The 21,310-nt window shown below is 55.0% G+C and overlaps 5 protein-coding genes across 5 annotated transcripts; 2 read left to right on the top strand and 3 right to left on the bottom strand.

Moving 5' to 3' along the window:
* Positions 1 to 3,189: 3,189 nt before the first annotated feature.
* On the top strand, positions 3,190 to 5,495 carry J7T55_000953 (cell pattern formation-associated protein stuA; the record flags this gene model as incomplete). The annotated part of the gene is made up of 3 exons (XM_053140223.1): positions 3,190 to 3,958; positions 4,012 to 4,144; positions 4,208 to 5,495. 3 exons carry the CDS (start codon positions 3,190 to 3,192, stop codon positions 5,493 to 5,495), a joined length of 2,190 nt encoding a protein of 729 aa, XP_052996603.1.
* Positions 5,496 to 9,098: 3,603 nt separating this feature from the next.
* On the top strand, positions 9,099 to 11,468 carry J7T55_000952 (uncharacterized protein; the record flags this gene model as incomplete). Its single annotated transcript, XM_053140222.1, has 1 exon — positions 9,099 to 11,468. One exon carries the CDS (start codon positions 9,099 to 9,101, stop codon positions 11,466 to 11,468), a length of 2,370 nt encoding a protein of 789 aa, XP_052996602.1.
* A 1,745-nt stretch (positions 11,469 to 13,213) lies between these two features.
* On the bottom strand, positions 13,214 to 15,517 carry J7T55_000951 (uncharacterized protein; the record flags this gene model as incomplete). Its single annotated transcript, XM_053140221.1, has 1 exon — positions 13,214 to 15,517. The coding sequence occupies one exon, from the start codon at positions 15,515 to 15,517 to the stop codon at positions 13,214 to 13,216; it is 2,304 nt and encodes a 767-aa protein (XP_052996601.1).
* A 594-nt stretch (positions 15,518 to 16,111) lies between these two features.
* J7T55_000950 (propionate-CoA ligase) lies at positions 16,112 to 18,467 on the bottom strand (the record flags this gene model as incomplete). The annotated part of the gene is made up of 4 exons (XM_053140220.1): positions 16,112 to 16,518; positions 16,687 to 16,725; positions 16,790 to 17,516; positions 17,583 to 18,467. 4 exons carry the CDS (start codon positions 18,465 to 18,467, stop codon positions 16,112 to 16,114), a joined length of 2,058 nt encoding a protein of 685 aa, XP_052996600.1.
* A 546-nt stretch (positions 18,468 to 19,013) lies between these two features.
* J7T55_000949 (MFS multidrug resistance transporter) lies at positions 19,014 to 21,062 on the bottom strand (the record flags this gene model as incomplete). Its single annotated transcript, XM_053140219.1, has 4 exons — positions 19,014 to 20,038; positions 20,098 to 20,312; positions 20,378 to 20,480; positions 20,552 to 21,062. The coding sequence occupies 4 exons, from the start codon at positions 21,060 to 21,062 to the stop codon at positions 19,014 to 19,016; spliced, it is 1,854 nt and encodes a 617-aa protein (XP_052996599.1).
* Positions 21,063 to 21,310: the final 248 nt, after the last annotated feature.

Below are 21,310 nucleotides of genomic sequence, written 5' to 3'. Positions count from 1 at the left end.
GGCTGACTATGACGATGCCGATGACGGGCCTGAGAGGTGGAGAGCGTCTAAACAATGACGACAGCCGTCTTTTCACATCGGATTTCGGCCAGTGTACGGGGGAGGGCGTTGCAGACTTCTCTTGTTGAGAATCACCTTGTCCGCTGACCCGATCGGATTGACAGTGGTTTTACACCCAGAAGGGCTGGACACTTCGAGGCCAGAGCCATTGGGGCGGGAAACCATCCAATTGACGGGTTCTGTGTTGGGTCCGACGTGGACAGTGCGATTCAGGGTCGATTTCAGCTGGAAGAGATAAGGAGACGCTCACGCATCCGACATTAAGACAACGGTAAGGACTCCATCCCTCCTTGCACGTTGGGCCTGGGTTTCTATCCGGCAACAGGGCAACGATTTGTCAGTGCTCGAGACCACGGAAATACCAGGCTTGGAAATTCCAGAGAAGAAGCGACCAGCGTGCGGACGGCAAAGCGAAGCACTGTGAGAGAGGGAGAGGATCGGTACGCGCGCTATTTCAGCGAGCGGCTAGATAACTCTAATGAAAGAGCCGGGACAATTGGCTTTTTCTGGTGCGCTTCTCTTACCACGGAATCGGGAATGGCAGAGGTTTACTAGGAGCGGACGACCGAGACTAGACAAGGAAAGGCGGCCGTCGTTTTGTCCAACCGCCATGATCGTGTCCAGGGCACGATACTTTCATCAAGGTGCTTGCTCATTATCGAGCACACTATATCTCCCGCAGCTGATGTGTGATATCTAGGATAAGCCGCCAAATCCATCTGCCGGCAAACACAAAGAAGATGCGAGCGGTTCAACGGTATTACGGTCAGCAGCAAGAGCGAGCCCGCAACGGTGGGCGAGGGAGGGATGGACACAGTAGTTGGTGGCAATATATTCGCACTTTACCGGGTCCGTGGACGTTGCTGTGGCCGAGCCCAAAATCCCGGGCACAGGCCACCCTGCCACCCCCCACACACACTCACATCCACATCCACATCCACACATATCCTTGTCCGCCCACTTGATCCAGCAGGTCCAGCCAGCAGAAAAAGTCAGGCCAAAAGTCGCTCACCCCTCTTCCTCGGTGCAACCCTATAGTGTCACACCTCCCCCTTCTTCGTCCCCGTCCTTTTGAGGTCTGGTCGAGTTGACAGAGGCCTGAGGCATTCCGAGTTGCCACACGAGTCCCTTCAAAGCGCGGCAAAGGAGTGGCTGTGCGGAGCGGGCTGATGGTGCTGGTCTGCTGGTCCCGACACAGATAAGGCCGGCGAGGATAAGGTTCATCCATCACTACCTTGTGCTGACCCTTCTCAGCTGAGGTGGAAAGCACTGAATCAATGCAAGCAGTAAGGTACGGACCGCAGTACGGTACATGGACGCAGTACATGGAGTCGCGAACGGATGACGGTCCCAACGCAGGACCCACACCACTCACACCCTCTCGCCCACAGCAACCCTGCATATTCATCCATGTACGTACTGCGTGCATAGTACCATGTACTGCGTCCACGGCAAAGTACTTTTTACCTTGCCGCTGTCTCTCTTTTTTCCTCACTCACACCCCTCCCCCCCCCCAGTCCGGGCCGCAGCTCAACCTGGACCAGGGGACCCAACGTCGTCCTCGTACCCACTCCCCGCCCACCTCTGATCCTTGCAGGTCCAGTGGAGAGAGCCCGAAGGTTGAGCGACTGAGCGAGGCAGCGAGGCAAGAGAGGCTGCTACTGACAGGCCTGATGACACCAAACTCCACCATTGCCTCTGCCCGCCGGTGAATGCAAACTGTGAACCCTGTCCTTGACATGAGGGAGGGAGTGGGCAGCTCGGAGCAGGTGCCACTTTGTGCCATCGACACCGTCCATCCCCCCGCTCTCCCACCTCCTCCTACCCTGACCCCATCCATCCATCCACCCACTATCTACCAGCACTGGGTATCAGCGACCACTCCAACACCCAGACACCTTACCTGGCCTACCTGCCCGCCACCTGGGGCTGCTCTCGCTACCATAGTACCGTGGCATGGTACATAGGTCCGCAGTACGTACATACATACTTGTGCTTGGCCTTGGGCCTCTCTCGTCCCGCGCCCACTGTGCCGTTTTGTCCCCAGCCCAGCCCATCCCATCCCATCCCACCCCAGCACGCAACAAGGCTCGCCGTGGAGGATTCAACCACCCCGGTGATTCCCTCTCTTTTCTGCTGGGGCTAGACTTGCCAATTCTAATCTAAGACCACCCGTGGTAGCGTTGACCAAAGGTCACCCTGGTCGAGCGAGAGTGAGTAGTGGTCCGGGCCAGGTTTGCACTAGTTCTGTTTTCTCTCTGATCTACCTTGACCTTCCCATCACATCCTATCCTCCATCAACCTCAAGCTCTCTTCTCACCACCGCCAGGCCCTTTCTCAAGATCTCCTCTCATCCTCCTCTGTCTCTTCAACACCCCCTTCATCCCTTCCATCCGCACGAGCTGGCTGTCCTCCGCAACTGTTTGCGCGAAGACACAACGAGCAGCCCCAGCCAAGGTGAGAACTACCTACCTATCGCCCCCACATATGCACAGACAAACAGCTTGCCAACCGTCGCCTGCTCGAGCTGCGCTTGCTCTTGTCCCCCTCATCGCATTGGCACCCCAAGGAGCTGGGAGCTAACCGCCCGGTTGGAAAATCTTCTAGAGACCAGACTTTGTTCTAGGCTTTCTCTGCCTCGCCTTTGCGGAGTCCGAGACCTCGACAACGGCTCATCCCACGGTGGTTTGTCTAACAGGATAGTCGGCGCCCAAGCTTGCGACGGGCCCAACAATCCGAGGACTGCATCCCTATTCCATACCGGAGCTCTGGCAAGCGAACGAGCACCAGTTTCTTTACCTTCGGCGCCAATTTCAACTGTGCTGCGTTCCGGTGTGTTCAGAGGACCTGCGAAGTTCTGAGAGAAGTTCTGGAGTATTTCTGTCCACGTCACGACCCGTCACGACACCACCTTGCCACGACTTGCGGTTCACGCCTGTGCGCCCTGCATCCACGCCAATTCACGAACTGGACGTCCTCGCAGGCCAATTGCGTTTTCCTGGCGGCCTTGTGTCATTCTGTGCTATCACTCGCCGGAATTGCTCGTCTTCCCGTTTGTCGTCTGCGCCGAACCTGTGTGCCTAGCTGGCTCGGTAGCACCTGACCGTTCTTGGTCACGCAGTCGTTTTCATGCTTAACGACAGAAACACCGAAAAGCTGGATCTACCGTCGATTTCCCAGGTACCGACCCGGGGCCAGGCCGACTTTCCATACTACAACGCACCACGCCCAGCGTACATGCCCGAGAGACTACCTTCCTTGCCCCCAGTCCACTCGCAACAGGCCTACTCGACCAGTACGGGCTCTCCCCCGGGCAGCTCCTTGGGTTCGTCAACAAGCTCTCACGCAGGGTCTCATTCCTCTTATACGTCAGCTGCCCCGTCCCTCGGAGCAAAGACGCCCCCAACTCCAGTGTCTTCAGAGTATCCTGCCATTCCAGGATCCGTCACTGCTGGAGGCGGCTACGAGGCATACCCAGCGATGAACCAGGCACCGCACCCAGACCCGAACATGTACTATCCACCCCAAACTCACATGCCTGGCGGCTCTGCACCACCTCCAGTCACCTCATCAATGCCACATTATTCTGCCACACAACCGCCTCTGTTGCAGCCTGGGCCAGCTCAGTACTCAGCACCCCCTCATCCATACTCTCAGTACGGCTACGCGAATGGTCTCACTTCTCCGCCTGCGGCTCCAGTGTCTGGTGGCATGCCGCAAAATGTGCTCCCGCTTCCAGGACAACCTGGAATGCCTAACCAGTACAGTGGTTTTGACACGACTGGCCAAGTGGCACCTCCAGGCATGAAACCCAGAGTAACAGCAACACTTTGGGAGGATGAAGGCAGCTTGTGCTTCCAGGTCGAGGCCAGAGGCATCTGTGTAGCACGCAGAGAAGGTATGCTCCAGTGATGTATTATTCACATAGTAGCGAGACTAACAATTTTGCAGACAACCACATGATCAACGGTACCAAATTGCTCAACGTCGCAGGTATGACCCGGGGCAGACGGGATGGAATCTTGAAGAGTGAGAAGGTTCGGCATGTTGTTAAAATCGGTCCTATGCACCTGAAGGGTGTCTGGTATGCATCAAATCATGTTGAAAAAAATCCGCAGTTGAGAGTTGTTTTCTGACCCTGTAGCAGGATCCCTTTTGAGAGAGCTCTGGATTTCGCCAACAAGGAGAAAATCACTGAGTTGCTGTACCCCTTGTTTGTGCACAACATTGGTGCGCTTCTTTACCACCCAACCAACCAGAACCGCACGACGCAAGTCATGCAGGCTGCAGAGCGCCGCAAGCAGGAGCAGCAGACGCAAATGCGAAACACACAACCACCGGCACCATTACCCTCACTGCAGCAACAAACTCACCATCACTCAATGGGACTTCCGCAACCTCCTCTCTCATCCCACGGCCGACCTTCCCTCGACCGTGCGCACACGTTCCCCACCCCTCCCACGAGTGCCTCTAGCGTGATGGGAAGCATGGGGGGAGAAAACTATCAGTGGCCGCAACAACAGGGGATGAATGGTTCTCAAGGTACTCATCCCATGTCCATCGATACTAGCCTTAGCAACACTCGCTCAATGCCCGCAACTCCAGCGACCACACCCCCTGGAAGCAGCATACAGAGCATGTCTTCCTACCCTCCCGCGACCCAGCCGTATGACAACTCTCGGCAATACAACGCGCCGCCACTGCAGTCACCGTACCAGACTGCAAATACCAGCCCACAGGATCGCTCGATGTACGCTCAGAGCAATTATGTCAAGAGTGAGATGGGTCCGCCATCAAGTCGTCCTTCGATATCAGGTCTTCCTACAGACCAAGACAACAAGCCCGCCAACGGCTACTCGAGCCAAGGCAGTGAGCACGTGGGCCAGCAAGGCCCCGAGGACGAAGCAGAACACGAGCATGAGGCTGAGTACACCCATGACCGGAGCACATATGATACTGGGAACAGCCAGTACAATTACAGCGCTCCTCCTTTGGCCCCTATTCAGTCTGACCATCCACACCTGTCTCCTGAGATGGCCGGATCTGCGGGCCACCAGGGAGCTTCAGGTCGGTCAACGCCGCGCAGCGCAGCACCTCCTCAGGCGTACTACCCTCAACAAGGGTACAACACCTCACCCCGGACGTCATCGCAGTCTGGCATGTACAACGTTGTGAGCAATGACAGGGCCCCGACAAATGGTGACTATGCGTCCCACACCGACATGAACAATTCGATGCAGAACGGCTACGCCCCAGCGCCCATGAATGGGGCCGGCGGGATGAAGCGCGGCCGGGACGATGAAGAGGAGCAGCGGCCCCTGAGCGGCGGACCCGGCATGGACATGAAGCGAAGGAAGACGTTGGCACTCGACACGGCGCCCGCGCAGGTTTACCAACCGGCACCTGCCGTCGCTGCCCCTACACGACGACGATAGGACGTGCTTGATCCGGGACTTGGGGTGTGCGTTTGCGAAGCTCTTGACTGCGGCCTGGGTTTAAAACGATAGAGGCGTTGTGGCAGTTCTTTTCGGGGGCTCCAACTCATGAAATGACGGAATGGCTAATGCTAAACACGCACAACTTTGGTCTATATCGATGACCCAAACTCGACCTGGAGAATCGCTATCAGAACACTCCCTTATTCTTTCTTTGCTTTTAATCCCCATCTGTACCTGTTACTCTTTTCTTTTTGCGACAAACAACAACACCACAGCAAGCAAGCAAGCGCACACATACGATTCATCGACACTTCCCGCTCTGCACCAGACGCGATGATGACGCTTACGACGCATGCACGGAAAAGTATCGTTTCCGAACAACTTTGTGTTCAATGCCTACCATGATGGATGTAAACGGTTGACGAATTATGGAATCTGCATGAGAGGTCTTTATCGCCGCGACAGAGAGAGCCTTGTCATCTGCATTTCACGGCTGGCACCATGGGGGGCGGTGGACAGGAGAACAGGCTCTCTGAGCCTGTTTTAGGCCCGAGGTCTCTCCGTTTCGTTGGATTCCCAATCCAACCCCCCTCTCGTGGAGTCCACCGCGACCACCCTTTCCTTTCTCCTGCTCTTTCTATGTTTTGTTCATGAAAAGCAGATTTGCGACCCCGAGCTGTAGCGGACAGACAGACAAGAAGCCTGGCAAACACAGCCAGCCCAGCCTAGCAGCACTTACGGCCCGGGTCAGTCGTCGGACAAGCTCGGTGTCTTTGCCGCCCAAGCCTCGCATCCAATGGATATGACCGCTGGTGCTGGCAGAGACAAAACCGACGCGCATGTTTGCTTCGAACTCCGAGGGCCCTTCTGAACAGAGCCCGGGGGTTTATCACGCCATGTTTCTTTGGCTTCTTTCCTTTAGTTTTACTGTCTCAAATCGGCCTCCGGTGATGACTTTACGAATTCTTGATTCTCTTTCGATGAACCCGAAAAGCAGTGAGTTATTATTATTGAGTGGAGAGATGAAGATGAGCTGTGCTGCGGAGGTTGGCCAAAGGGACCAGAGACGCCCGGGGGAAAAGAGGACGTGGGCGAGCAACAGTGAGCCAGGCAACCTCGTGGGGCGCTGCTCTGTCTCTTATGGCCTGGAAAGCTCCCTGGGGAAGATTATTTTCCTTTCCACAGTTTGCTGTTTGGATATGGGATGTGTTCCGAGTTGATCTACTTTTGAATGGGTTTCTGGCACACCATCTCATGTAACGAGCTTATGACGGGAGTTACTATTCTTTTTTTTGTTCCGAACCGCAGAAGAAGGATGGGGGAGGGGTTGGGGAAAAAAAGGCCGTACGCCCTTTTTCCTTTTTTACTCTCTTCTTTTCTTCCTGGGGAAACAAGTGACAAATACAAACAAGACCTAGACGATTTGAAAATTACCTAATGTCCCACTGCCTCCATTGCCTCTAGAAAGTTGTGAGATGAGATTAGATGCCTGGTGTCTTTGTAAGAGCAGTCTATGCTAGACACCAGGATTTGTAAAGTACGAAAGAGGGAGATGCACTCCAGCAGCAAGACCTGAAGGTCACAGCTTAGACACTGAGACAAACTGTAACTGACTATATGCAAGCGGCTCGAGGGCTAGCTTGACGTTTCTCTCAGACGTCACATTCCAACCTCGCAGTCCACGCATGCACGGGGGGCGGGGGCGGGAACTCCCACCAGGGCAACGGACGGGCCGTTGCCACGATCAACGGGCTTGCCATGTGCTTGCTGTCTGTCTGTCAGTCTGCCTGTCCGCACCCCCTTCTGTGCACCCTTTGTTCTGCCCGTTCTAGAACGTCCTCGTCATGCATTCCAGCTCTGTTATTATTAGGGCATGGACTAAAATTAGTTGGCACGTGGGATTGGAAGGGATCAAAGAAAAGGAGCTATGTCATTGACATTTTTTCATTCTGGTCGGGGTGTTTCTTTGTTGCCCAGGCGGGAGGGGAGGTAGTCTGAGAATACTAAATCCCCCTTTGTCTGAGATGGGAACTGAAGGGTGCCTTTTGGGCGATGGGATTGGGTGGGATATATGCTTTCTGCGGGTGTTTCGAGATGGAATAGAGTATGTCTTGGGTGCTCGTGCCCGGGTGTCGGTTGGGGAAGTTGTTGAGTGTTTCGCGTCTTGCGGTTGTCCGTCTGGCTTGTCTGTCTCTCTATCTGTCTGCCCGCCCATCTCAGACTTTCGCTTGCTCGTTTGGCAGGGGACAGTAGAGCCTGGATGATGGGAAGTTAGACTGGGGGTGCCATCACATGCATACGTGCATGCGTGTGGCCGACCGTTGAAGCAGTCGTCAGGGTGTCTAATATTGCATTGCATTGAATTGCATTGTACAATATGTATGTACATGTGTATGTCTTCTGCCTGTCTGTCTGTATGTCTGTATGTCTCCTGCCAGAGTGGCTGGCTGGCTGGTGCATGATGCAGGCAGAGAGTAAGGTGCTTATTTGTTTTTGACGGCTCGTTTCCCCAAGCGCAACCACGCCAAAAGATAAGATGAGATGAGATGAGGGAAACAAAGCAGGTGCCAGGCAAGTGGGATGGCATGGACGCACGTGCCACCCTTCATTCCGTTGCCGTTGCCGTTGCAGTTGCATTAGCGGTTGCAGTGCACCTTGCCAGTTCGCTGCGGTGCATTTGCTACTGCTGCTGCTGCTGCTGCACCTCGCAGGGGACCCCCCTTAGCGTTGCCGTGCCGATGCCGCCGTCTCCTTTGTTTTTTTTTTTGGGATGACTCCTTCTCTTGAGCAGGGAGAGGGGGTCAGTGGAAGGGGGCGGAGAGATAGAGGAGGGAAACGGGGGGCCCCCACCTGAATTTAGAGGGCACAGGGCAGAGAGGGCCAAGCTTCCAAGGCTGTTGTTGTGTGCGCCTGTGTGTGTTATGAGTGTGTTATGCTTGTGCCTGTGCCTGTGCCTCCTGTGCCTTGTTCCTGGCGGTTTGGTTTGGTTTGGTTTGGCTTGCACTAACTGTGCATGCAGCAGCAGCAGCAGTAGCAGCAGATACTCCGTCTGTCTCCCGTCTGTCTCTTGTCTTGCCTGTCCTGTCGCGTCAACGTCAAAGCGCAACATTGAAAGTGCCCAGTGTCGCTGCTGCTCTCCACCTCCTGTCCACCCTCACCCTCACTCCCAACCCTCAATCCCACTCCCACTCCGCCCTCAAGATCGTCCAATATTACATGCACATTTGCTCTCTCCGCCGCTCTGTCCCTCCCTCCCTCCTCTAATCTAATCTAACGGACACCGCACTAATTACCCATACCCATACCCACACCTTAACATTGCGCCGTAATCCACTCCATGTGCCGAGTTGCATCGACTACGACACTCCCCTATTGATCGCCCAACCCAAACCTACGGGACGAAGTCGACGCGACACAAGACGAGACGAGACAACCGAGCTCCGACATTCCACTCGATCGACAGACAATTTGACACTTGTCACTCGACATTCGCTCCCAACTTGTCCCATCTGACACGACACGACACAAACACCAACCGTCCGTTGTTGTGTGCAGTTAGTTGTGCACCCGCTGATGGGCTCTCCTCTCTCGCCAACGCCAATGCACCACGCGGCACCTAATGGTTCCGCCACGTACGTCGACGACATGGAAGACCAATTCGAAGACGCAGTCGAGTCCCATACCCACTCCAACACCCACCAGCGCAACTCCACCGGCGCTGACAGCCTGGAAGGCGCCAGCTCTCCCTTTGTCGCCAGCGTCGACGACCAGAGCCAGTCGTCCAACCAGGAGAATGTCTCGCCTTCTAAGGACAAGCGCCGCTCCAGGATCATGTCCGGCTCCGAGATCTCGCCCCTCAAGATGCTGCAGCGCTCCAGCACAGAGGGCCCAATACCAGAGGCCGACGAGAAGCTGGCCCCGCCAGCGCCCAAGAGCCCGCGAAAGTCCGTCTCTCCCATGCGCCGTTTCCCCGTCAAGATCAACTCCATAGACTCCACCACGCGGTCGCGGCCGCAGTCCATGCATGCTGCACCACGCGAGCGACACATGAGCGAGTCGGATGCCGCATCGTCTCCGGCCCCGTCACCAGTAACAGCAACAACAACCACGAATGGAACGACTCAAGAGAAGGAGATGTCCCTCGAGGAGGCGATTGCACAAAATCCAGGTGTCAAGCACGCGATTGAGATCTTCGAGGACTCCATCAGTAGTATAGATGATGACGACGACGATGACAGTGGTATTGATGAGGAAGGCGGCACCGTTAAGGGCCCCATGGAAGCCCAAACTCCCCCAAGTGACAGCCAAGACGAGACTGCAGGCGATGAGACCATGATGAGCACCTTTAGCAACTTCTCCGCCATTCCCAACATGACCACCTTTGCCCGTCTGGGCGGACGCACGCCAACGCAGATAGCACGGGAAGACCCACGCCGCGAGTCCACAACCACTAACCTGCTCGACTTCACCGACAACCTGCGCTTCCCAGGCGGAGGCCGTACCTCCCCCACAAAAAACCTGAACATGGCAGACGCGAAAAAGACACCTCAACGACAGAACATCGCGAACCTGCTAGACTTCGATATTCCCCCAATGCCTACGCCACGCAGCCTTCCAAGTATCAGCGCTCGGGAGTTGGAGAGCCTAAAGTCCAACTTCATGTCCGAGATCAGCAGCCTGAGAGCAACATTGAGTGGGAAAGATGCCGAGGTCATCTCGTTAAAAACAGCCATGACCGAGGCCGAGAAGCGGGCCAGCGAGTCAATGGAACACCTGCGTGAGGAGCGCAGCCTGAGGGAGCAGTACGCCGAGGAGAAAGACATGTGGGAGAAGCGAGGCCGAGAGATGGAGACGGTGCTGCGCCAGGTCAAAGAGGAGATCATGACGACAAGCCGAGAACGTGAGGAGTTCGAGTCCAAGCTCGAGGAGTCCGAGGGCCGCCGCGAGGCCGCCGAGATGATGGCACAGGAGGCAGAGGCCAGGATGGCTTCCATGCGCGCACGCGAGGCCAGTGCAGAGGCGGCGGCCTCGCCAGGCGGTGTCAAGAGCCCCGGCAGCAGAGCGTCCCAACGCGAAATAGAGGTTGCGGTGGAAAAGGTGGCTAGGGAGCTCCACGCCGCGTACAAAAAGAAGCACGAGGACAAGGTTGCTGCGCTCAAGAAGACCTACGAGGGACGCTGGGACAAGAAGATTAGGGAGCTCGAGGGCAAGATCGAGGCCCTGAACAAGGAGAACGAGGAGCTCAAGCTCGGACGCGACGCTACCATGACCAAGGTGGAGTTCGAGAGGGCCGCGCTCGAGGAGGAGCGCAAGGCACAGGCCATCAAGGACTCAGCGCAGATCAAGGAACTGCAGGCCGAGGTAGAGAAGCTCGAGGCGGTGGTCCGCACCGTCCAGGGCGACAACGCCGACCTACGACAGCAGCTCGAGAGCGAGCGCGTCGAGAAGGGCGAGCTCGTCACCCTGGCCGAGGAGCTGATGCAGATGCAGGCCCAGCAGACCCTTGCGGCGCAGACCAACGGCAACGACCATCAGCAGCAACAAAAGCAACATCACGAGCAACCTGCCCAACACCACATCCCCGCCGTGACTCCCAAGCGCGTCCCACAGCGCGCCTCGGCGCCCCCACCGGCCAGGAGCAACACGACCGCGGGCGGCTTCTCACGGCCCTCGACCATGACGCCCAAGAAGGCCGGCGGCGCCAGCCCCAGCGGCATCCCCGGCACGACCAAGTCAGGTTACCGCAACAGCATGATCGGGCGACCTGGCGGCGGCGGACCCACTCTGTCGGGGCTAAAGCCACCCGGGCAGCCCAAGATCGGCGGCGGCGTCACCGGCATCGCCCCCGCGCACGGCCGGACGCAGAGCAATGTCACCGGCATCGCGCGGCCTGGCAGCGGGCTCGCGAGGCCGGGTGGGCTGATGAGTTCCATCCAGCAGATGGGGAGCTATCGCGGCCGGGGCGAGTAGGGAACACCTCGGCCTGCGTCTTGTAACCGCTGATGACGGATGGACGGATTGGTGTTACAGAAGTGCAACGCTGAGGAGGGCCTGAGGTGGTTGAGCAAGCCAAGTTGATAGAGGGCACGACAAATGCGGCTGGGGCCCCGGGGGCCGGGACTGTGTCCTTTTTGGCTTGATGACTATGATTTGATGTCGTTATGAAAAGGGGGAAATCCCAGGAATGAATTGTTGGCGTGCTGCGTGTTGTTGTTGTTGTTGTTGTTGTTGTCGCGTGTTACCCCCTTTTGCGTGTGAAGAGACGATGAGGAGGAAGGAGAAGCAGGAAGCGAGCGAGAGCGGATAGAGAGAGAGAGAGAGCCTAACAAGAGGGTGATCAAGTGAGACGGACAGACCTGGTGCACCACTTGGTCGCTGAACTGTACATAGATACTTGAGCCACCACCTCCCTTGGGCCTCTTGGAGTTTTTTTCCCCCCTTTTTCCTTTTCGACTTCTTCTGGATACCTATCTCTCTACCTACTTACCTACTTTACCTACTTCTACCAAACCCCTTTTGATACCTACCTATTACCCTAGTACGGTCACCTTCTTGCGCCTCTGGCTTTTCCCTTCCCTCCCGCCTTGTCCTGTCTCTTTGGAGCCGTGTACATGTGTACGTTATCATATGTACATATCATATCATAATCTTGCGTGGACGGATGGATGCATGGTTAATAGTTTTGCGAGGATCGGATCGGGACATTTGTCTGGCTTCGCTGGTGTTTTAGTCTGGTCGGGTCCGGTCCGTTCTGGTCCGGGCTTGCGGTGCAGAACAACGGGTGGGAGGCTTGTTCCGCCGGCGTTGATCATTGAGTGAGCTCTGTGGGCTTGCTCTTTTCCCCCCTTTCTGTGAGGCGGGGAGATTAGTATTAGGTACTGTGCGTAGAGAAAAGAATAAAATAGCATCGATGCTAAGAAAGTGGTTTGTGGGGTGCCGGGCGTTCTGGCTCACCTGAGAATGTCATGACTTTGCTCCCCGTTGTTGGAGCTGCTTTCTCATTTAAGGAAGCAGGTCAGCTCTGTGATGGGCTTGGGTTTCACTGAAGCGATGCTTGAGTATTTTCATGGTGTGACTCGCCTGGATGTGTTACTTTCGTGTCTCGGTCACGTATGCTTGGGTCTGACGTTGCTTTGAACCCGGGCTGGGAGGTATACTACCAGCACGCGGAGACCACGAGCTGCCTATGCTGATTGCTGGAATTTATCAGAGACACTGATGTCTGGTGGCTTGTTGGCCACAATTGAGGTGAGCAAAGAGTGGTAGCGGTATAGCAAATCCCAAGCGGCCAGGAACGGCGGCGATGATGAGTCCCCGGTTTAATTTTTCAGGGCCTTGTTACGAGTACTTCAGATATGATACAGGCTTATAAACACTTGGTCATGACAAAAGCGACCACGAGTGCCTCAAGGAAGGAAAGGAGCTGATCAGAAAGCATAGATAGAGGAGAAGCACAACAGAAGGAGTCATGCTCATCCACATACACGCATATGCACATCATGTGGTCTTGCAACAGCTAAGATGTATGGTGAATGCGTGAAATAATGTGCACTGAGGGTCTTCTTGGGGCGTCTGTTGACTTCCGAGTAATTAAATAGGTATTTGACCTTGTTTCTCGAGTACGACTTTTGCCATGGCAGTATCATCTTGCTGTCGATGGAATTGTTCCTCCAACAATGTCACCATGTCGCCCAACGTACTTCCTGCCACATTACCTAGTTAGAGTTTCCACAGCGCTCTATCTTCATCTCAATGTACTCCAGGCATTTTGCGGATTGGTCTGCACGGAGTGCTGCGGTCATAGTGTTCTCCCACTCATCCAAGGAACCAGGAAATTTACTTCTCAACAGCGTAAAATCGAAATGAAGCCGCTGCAACCGGCGATCTCGGATGACCCAGAGCGGTCGGTCCATGTGCTGTATGTCAAAGACAAGCACAATAGGTTTCTTACTCTGAATGCTGCACGTTCCAAGAACACAGACGCATTTCGGTAAGCTGACACCGTCGACGCTGTAAGGCGAATCTCGATCCCGCTCAGTGTAAGAAAGATGGAATATGTCTTGAGCACTTTCTAGTAGCTTGGGGACTGCGATTGCCTGAGAACAAGGTAGGTTGCTGCGAAACGGCCTTTGATCACGACCACGCCACACCGCATCATCTGAATCAAAGAAGGGAAGAGGTTGGTGTACGAGGACGTCGCGCATGGCAGCAAAGCCTTCAAAGTCAGGATTCTTGATAGCCTTGATCAGGCCATCCCAGGCCTGTCGGACCTGTCTCTTCTTGTCTTCCGCCACATCAAACACAATTAGCATGAAGAGCACAGCCTCAGTCCCAGCGGGGCGCCGAAGGTCGTGGTCCAAGGAGATCGATAAAGTGTGATCAGAGTCCAGTTTCGATGAAGGTATGAGGTATATGTTCTGAACGTTGTTGACTCCTTCATCTTTGACAGCAGCGTATTGGTCCCTTTTGACGAGGTACGAGAGAACGCGATCGAACTCTGGCTTGTCAGCCTCGGTCGCGGGTATCAATCTGAAGACAATGGTGTCACTGCTAGGGTCGATCCTTGAATTTCTGATTCGACTTCCCAGATCAACAAACCCTGTGGCTAAAGTCATAATGCGATACTCGCCCGGAAGCAAAGGCTGCCAATCGTCAGGGAGGGTACTCGGCGACTTGATGAGGCTAGCAAGTTTAGGTATGACCTCCGGGTTGGCATCGATCTTGAAACGCTTGCTGAATGTGACTTTTCTTCTCAAAGAGTATGTATCAGCTTCTCCAGGTCCACTGGGAGTTTTCTTGGATTGCTTAGAGGAACTCAAGGCGAAACCGGGACTCTCAAGGTGAACATGGTCAAAGATGTGCTCGGGTGTTGCCAGAGCACGCCGCTTTGGAGCGTGTGTGTTCTTAGACGAGACAAGACTCTCAGTTTGGGCCTTGCGCTTCTGAGTGCTGTTTCGTTTCTTGGAGTTTGCTCTGCCAGGAGGTTCGTGGCTAGAGATGCGAGGTACGGACCAGGCCTCCTCAAAGATCCTGTGCAGTTGCTCACCAGCGGTGCGCATAACATTGTCAGGCTCGTTGAGCTTTCTGGTATTGGCGATCATAAGGTGGAAATCCGCCTTGAAGGATTCAGAAGAATTGTAATCGCCATTGCCCAGCTTTGCACTCATGGTATCCAAAGGCTTGAAGAAATGTTGGTTGTACTGCCGGTGCTTCTGATCCATGACTTGCTTCAAAACATATTGGCAGAAGGAGAAATCAGGCTCCTTGTCGTTCAAATTGTTTGCTGGGTGTGAAGTAACGGTCGAAGCCTGGAAGTGGTGGCTAGGGATCTGAGCCCCGATGCTTTTCTCCTGCACGCGGTCCCGCATGCTATCCTGTGGGTTGACGGACGGAGAGGACGCATGTGCAGGTCGATTTCTTGTGGAATTTTCCATTGAGGAAGATCTCGAGGCGGCCATGCGCTCGTTGAACTGGTTGAAGCCAAACCGAAGAGTATCAAAATCAGTCTCGATTGCGGAGACACGCTGGTCGGCACTTTCGAGCTTGGCATGGAGGTCGCTCTCACGCTGCTTAACAGCAGCAAGTTCGTTCAGGAGTTCCGCCCGATGATGCTTGACGGCTGCGGCCTCTTTCTGGAGGTCAAGATTTTGCTGTCTGGCAGCATCTAGGTCTTCTTGAAGGCCTGTGGGCCGACATTTCGCCTTCTCGAGCTCATTCTCTGCCTTTTTGAGTTCAAGCTTTACTGCTCCATACTTGAGTCTTTCCGACGCATACTCGGCTTTCACCTCCGTAATCTTGTCTTTGGCTTCTTTCTTGCAAGTCGAAAGTTCGCTTGTCAGAATGTCAGTGCGCTCTTTTTCTGATTGTAGGGTCTTTTCAAGATCAAGGATGCGCTTTTCGTATTCTATGCTTTGGATGGTGAGGAGGTTGTCAACATCTGTCTGATACTTCTGGCTCAGTGTAGTCGATCCAGCCTTTGACCGCTCAAGCGGCGACTGTTCATGAGCCTGTGAGCTCATTTCGGTTCAATATCGCTTGTCAAGCGATGATGATTGTGATCGTATCGAGTGGCGACTTTGCGTGACTCAGATGATGAGAAGTGTCTTTGGGGTTGTAAAACGAAAGTTGACCCACTCTGGGCTTTTCAATTTGAGGACGTATCGAAAGTGAGGCTTGATGTAAGAAGGATCGAGCGGCGTGTATGTCGAAGTTAGGGAGCGAGTTGTCAAAGTCTCCAGTCAAAGTTGTAAGGAGGTGGGGGTTTGAAAAGTAGAGGTGAAGTGCTGAAAAGATTGGGAGAGAACAAACGACAAGACCGTCGTGAAGATACCCTTGAATATTGTAGTACATATGTCCTTGGTTCGGAATATGTACGGTCAAAGGCACAGGCAGTTGGAAATTACTGAATTTGTCGATGCTGGGTATGTGTAAGTCGAGCGTCGGGTCGCGTCGCGCCGCGACAAGGTGGTTGGGTGTTGTGAGATCTGAACTGGAAGGGTTTTGGGGAAGCAAGAATAAAAGTTGTGGCAGTTGATGGATCACAAAATTGAAAAGCCAGGGAAGACTTGAACTTTGCAAATGAAGGTGGTATTGAGAAATTCAAGACGAAAGTCTCAGAGCTTCGACCTCGCTTCAATAGCGCGATGTGCCTCGCCTCTCTTCTCAAAGTACTCCCTCACAGCACCTTTCGCAGTGTCAACAACACTAGCGTCCTCAACCGTACTGGGCACGCTGACGTTCTTGTCAAACTCGCCGTGGACAGCGTTCTCCAGCAGCTCGCGCAGTACCCTTCGGAGGGTCTTGCCTGACCGTGTCTTGGGGATGATAGGCTTGGCGGTGGTGGTCGTTCTGATCATTCCACCAAGGGATGCGATTGGGCCGACTTGGGTGCGGACGAGCTTCTGGATTTCGGAGAGCAGTTGGGTATCGTCGAGAGTGCTGCTGGAGGAACTGAGGACGAAGGCGAAGGGGAGCTGGCCTTTCATAGAATCGGGAATGCCGACTACGCAGGCTTCGGTCACTTGGGGGTGGGAGGTAATCGCCTGCTCCAGTGTTCCTGCAAAGTTGTATAAGTCGAACCGAACGAGATCCAATCTGTAGAGACGAGAAGGTGGGGACCAGAAGGCAAGAAAATGGAAAAGGATGGACCATAAGGTGAGAGGTAGAGGATTGAGGGTTAAGAGCTTACCTGTGCTTAAACGATGGGCAGCGACATTGATGATATCGTCTGGAGAAGCGGTCAGACAAAACCCATTCATTGCAGCAAATAGGTACCCCAAGATTCGACTTACCAGACCTGGCCATGATATGGACATATCCGTCTTTGTCAACGATACCAGCATCACCAGTGTCCAACCAATTCCCATTAAATCTTCTGAGATAGCCTCCATAAAACCTCTCTTCATCCTCCCACAAAGTCCGAAATGCAGTCGGGGCCAAAGGCATTTTAAGAACTATGTTTCCCATCTTTCCCTTCCCCAGCTCATTACCTTCATCGTCCACTACCCGCACATCAAACCCAGGCATAGGCTTTCCAGCACTGCCAGGCTTGATAGACAACGGAGATTTCGCTGCGAGGTTATTTACAACATGAGGCGTCATCGAGATTCCTGTGATGGGCGAGCCAGACTCGGAAGACCACCAATTGTCAATGACCTTCCCACCGCCAATTTTATCATCACCGTACTTGCCGAGTAGGTCCTGATACATCGTGATGATCGCTGGTTCGGACCGTTCGCCAGCTAGGAACATGGCCCTGAGCGACCTCAAGCCACCTCTCTCGCCAATCTTGGTGATGTGCTTGTTCTGTGGGTCGTCCTTGCGAATGGCCCTGAGCGCAGTCGGTGCTGTGAACATTGCGTTCACCTTGTACTCTTCGATCATCCGCCAGAACGAACTTGGGTCAGGAGTGCCGACCGGCTTGCCCTCGTACAACACGGTGGCGGCCCCGACGAGGAGGGGACCGTAGAGCGTATAGCTGTGTGACACAACCCAGCCTATGTCGCTAAAGCAGGCCATCTTTCCAGGCAATATCAGTCAGCTCTAAACATTCAGTGTCTCGCACCAAGGCTTGCAAATACTCACTACATCACCTGGCCCCTGAATGCCAAACATTTGCCTCATGGATAAACTCAAACCCACCGCATGGCCAGCAGCATCGCGGACCACGCCCTTCGGCAGCCCAGTCGTGCCACTGGTATAAATCACATACACCCCATCGCTTCCCTTGACGGGGACACACTCCTTCACCCTCTGGCCCCTCATCCTCGCACTCCTCGCAAGCCGATTCCAATTTCTCTCACCCCTCGCCCGGTCCAGCGGGTGCCAAGCGAGCTGCTCCCTCTGCCAGACGACCGTCCGCGGTGTCTTCCACTTCGCAAGCTTCTCAGCCTCAATGATGTAATCCCGGTACGGGATCGGCGGCTTATTCCCATCAATACCACAAGAGGCAGTCAAGATAGCCTTGGGCCGCGACGCATCGATGCGCTGCGCGAGGGCATTGGGTGCAAAGCCACCAAACACAACGGCGTGGATGGCGCCGAGCCGGGACACCGCGAGCAGGCCGATCAGCGCGGCGGGGATCATGGGCATGTAGACGAGGACGGTGTCGCCCTTGCCGACGCCCTCATCGCGCAGCACCGCCGCGAAGGCCGAGACCTCATCCTGCAGCTCCGCATAGCTGATGCGCTGCTTTGTGTTTGTGACGGGGCTGTCGTACAGGATGGCGGGCTGGTCGCCGTGGCCTGCCTGCACGTGGCGGTCGACGCAGTTGTAGCATGTCGAGATCTCGCCGTCTGGGAACCACTCCCAATGGTCATGGGTTGTCTTTGATTTAGGGAGGGTCTTGGTGTACTTGCGCAGGATGGTGGTGGGCTTCTTGTGCCAGTCCAGGTGTGCGGCTTGCTGAGCCCAGAAGGACTCCGGGTCCGTGAGGGATGTGGTGTGAAGGTGGTCTTGGGGGTGAGCCATGGCAGCTTTGAAGAGAAGATGAGTAACTCAATGGCTGAAGTGAGTAATAAATGGCTGGATGAGATGAGAAATGAGTCTTGGTATCTATGTAGCATATACGTATACGTGTAAGTCAAGGCCAGGGTTTGAATGACATATGGACACCTGTAACTAATGTATGTGAGCAAAATGTTTAGAACATGAGGAGACGGTGGTAGATCTGAGGCTCAAATATGCTTCAAGGGAAATCTGCAAGATATACTGCCGATACAGATCCGTGGTCACCGAGGTTGCCCGTCTGCAAGGGCGAATGGAGGGCTGAAGCTTTTCCCCGCATCCCCGGGTTGCTTACCCCAGACGGGCGACCGGGACGGTGACTTCATCGGCTTTAAGCTTCAGGGGTCCTCGCTCCACCCAAAGGAGGGACTCGCTACGTCTCAGTGCCATCGAGACTCACTGCTAACGCAGTCTCTGGGTTGTGATCCCGTATAATTCGCTTCAGCAGGTAAAGAGGCGTTTCTTTGAGCCAAATAGCTGGATATGAGTATATCTAATAGCTTCAATGCTTCACCTCACATCCCCCATCTTCTCGTCCATCAGCTTCCTCCACTTAGACCCATTCCTCAACAAGAGCCATATGCACAAATTCCCAGTAATCCACGCAAATAGCGCCACCATGGTACACAGCCACCCCACACCCATAACACCGATCAACGGCTCCGTGACAACCACGCCCACGCAGCTGAAAATATTCCGGATGAAATTATTCAGCGCGACACCGCTGGAGCTTCTCTTAGGCATGAACTCAGTCAACATTGTAGTCGCAGCACCAAAAACAAGCATAGTCGCAAACCCAAAGAAGAAGTTGGCCACCATAGGCGCAAGCCAGAAGACGCCCTTATCCGCACACCACCCAAACCACAGCATCGCAGCAGGATACATACTAGCAGCAAGCCACGCGTTCTCGCGCAGGCGGTCCTCAGGCAGGAAGACGAGCCTCCCGTGCTCGTCGTACCGCCCGGCCTTCTCGGCCTCGCGCAGCATGATGCTGTCGACCCACTTGCCGCCGAACAGCGACGAGATGAAGTAGCCGAGCGAGCTGGGGATGTACAGCAGGCCGACGACGACGACGGAGAAGCCGTACGGCGGCGCCGCGAAGGTGCTCTGCACCGAGATGTTGAGCACGAACAGCGCCCCGAACGCGATCGCCGCGAACCCCACCGTCAGCGCCACCGGCGGGAACCGCAGGTACAGGATGCAGGACAGCGGGTCGATGAAGGCCTTGCGCAGCAGCGCGGCGCCGCGCTTGGTCTTGACGGCTACGGACTGCCGCGTCGACATGCGGGCTAGGGAGGTTGTCCTGTCGAGATTGTTGTTGTTGTTGTCGGTGGCGGTGGTGGTGCCCGCGGCTGCTGCGGCTGGCTTGCGCCGGGCTAGCGTCTCGGGCAGGAAGAAGACTATGCTAAGGAAGTTGACGCCGCCGAAGCAGGTCAGGAACCACATGGTGCTCTGCCAGCCGAAGCCCTGCGCGAGGGCGCCTCCCACGATGGGCGCAAAGAGCGGGCCGGCGAGGGGGCCGAGGTAGAATGTTCCTGTGATATTCTGGTCAGCAGGTAGGTCTTGCATTTGGTAGTATTGATCAATGACATACCCATAGCCCGGCCTCGCTCGAAGGGCTCCCAGAGATCAGCGATAGTCCCTGCGCCAACGGCCTGAACCGAGGCTGCAGCGCCGCCGCCGAGGACGCGGAAGACGATCAGCATGGCGATGTTGGTGCTGATTGCGCTCAGGACGCTGAAGACGACGAACAGGCTGAAGGAGATGACGTATATTGTCCTCCGACCAAGTGTCTCGGAGAAGGATGACCTGTTGCATGATAAGACGCCTTAAATCAGGACGATCTGTGGATGGTTGTCAGAATAGGGACTTACCACCACAGCGGGAAGATGGACATTGAGAGCATGTAAAATGCCACATTCAAGTTCACTATAGTCTCGGAGGTGTGAAAGTACTCGGCCATGTCCGACAAGGCGGCTGTGATACTGTCAGCGGCCGCGAAATGGACGTCTCCTGCCGCCGTCTGACGGGGCTTGTGTAACACATACGGTAGAAAATGTTAGACCCGATAGGACCACCGGCAGCAGCCACGGCCACAATCGTGGTGATGGTCCATTTTGTTTTTCGGGAATAGTCATACGGGCGTTCTACCTCCGGGATGAGTGCGAGTTGGGCAAAGAGGCCTCTCCTCTCCTTCCGGGGCACGACGATCAGGGGCCGTGACCGTGCCGATGACGCCCGGGAGTGGGACCTGCTCACGCCGCCTTCCGTGTCCGGGGGGAAGCCGGTATTGAGGCCCTCTGGTCCTTCGGGTTCTGGGTCGTGATGCTGGCTATGTTCTTCATCGTCGTCGTCTTCTTCGTCTTGACCGATGGAGTGGCGGGATTTCTCGTCAACCTCGCCGTGGCTGTCTGCGGCGTGGTGAGAATCTGAGTCGCTGTCGCCGCGGCCCACCGATGCAGTATTTTCGTCGGTGTCTGCTTTCTTGTCCGGGTCGGCTGTGCCAAGATGTGTTTGAGTTACGGCACCGCCCTCATTCTTTTCTGGGTCTGCTGCCATAGCCAAGCCGGAACCTTGTGCTTCGGGGCCCGCAACCGGCGCCGGGGTGGGAGTTTGGTTCGGAATGAATCAGGACACTTCTTGGTCCGGAATGCGGCAAGAGATTCACAGTAAATTATTAGGATTATGTGGGATTATATTCTCAAGTGATCAACGTTTAGGCCGGATTGCAATCAATACGGGTTGGGCAATTTTAGGTCGGACGGCAAACAGGCGGGAGCAAGCACAAAAGATTGTTTTTAGCCCGC

The sequence above is a fragment of the Diaporthe amygdali genome, assembly GCF_026229845.1.
Source record: "Diaporthe amygdali strain CAA958 chromosome Unknown NODE_6_length_1560011_cov_65_102424, whole genome shotgun sequence".
NCBI lineage: Eukaryota > Fungi > Ascomycota > Sordariomycetes > Diaporthales > Diaporthaceae > Diaporthe > Diaporthe amygdali.
This window is presented reverse-complemented; position numbering and strand designations above follow the sequence as displayed.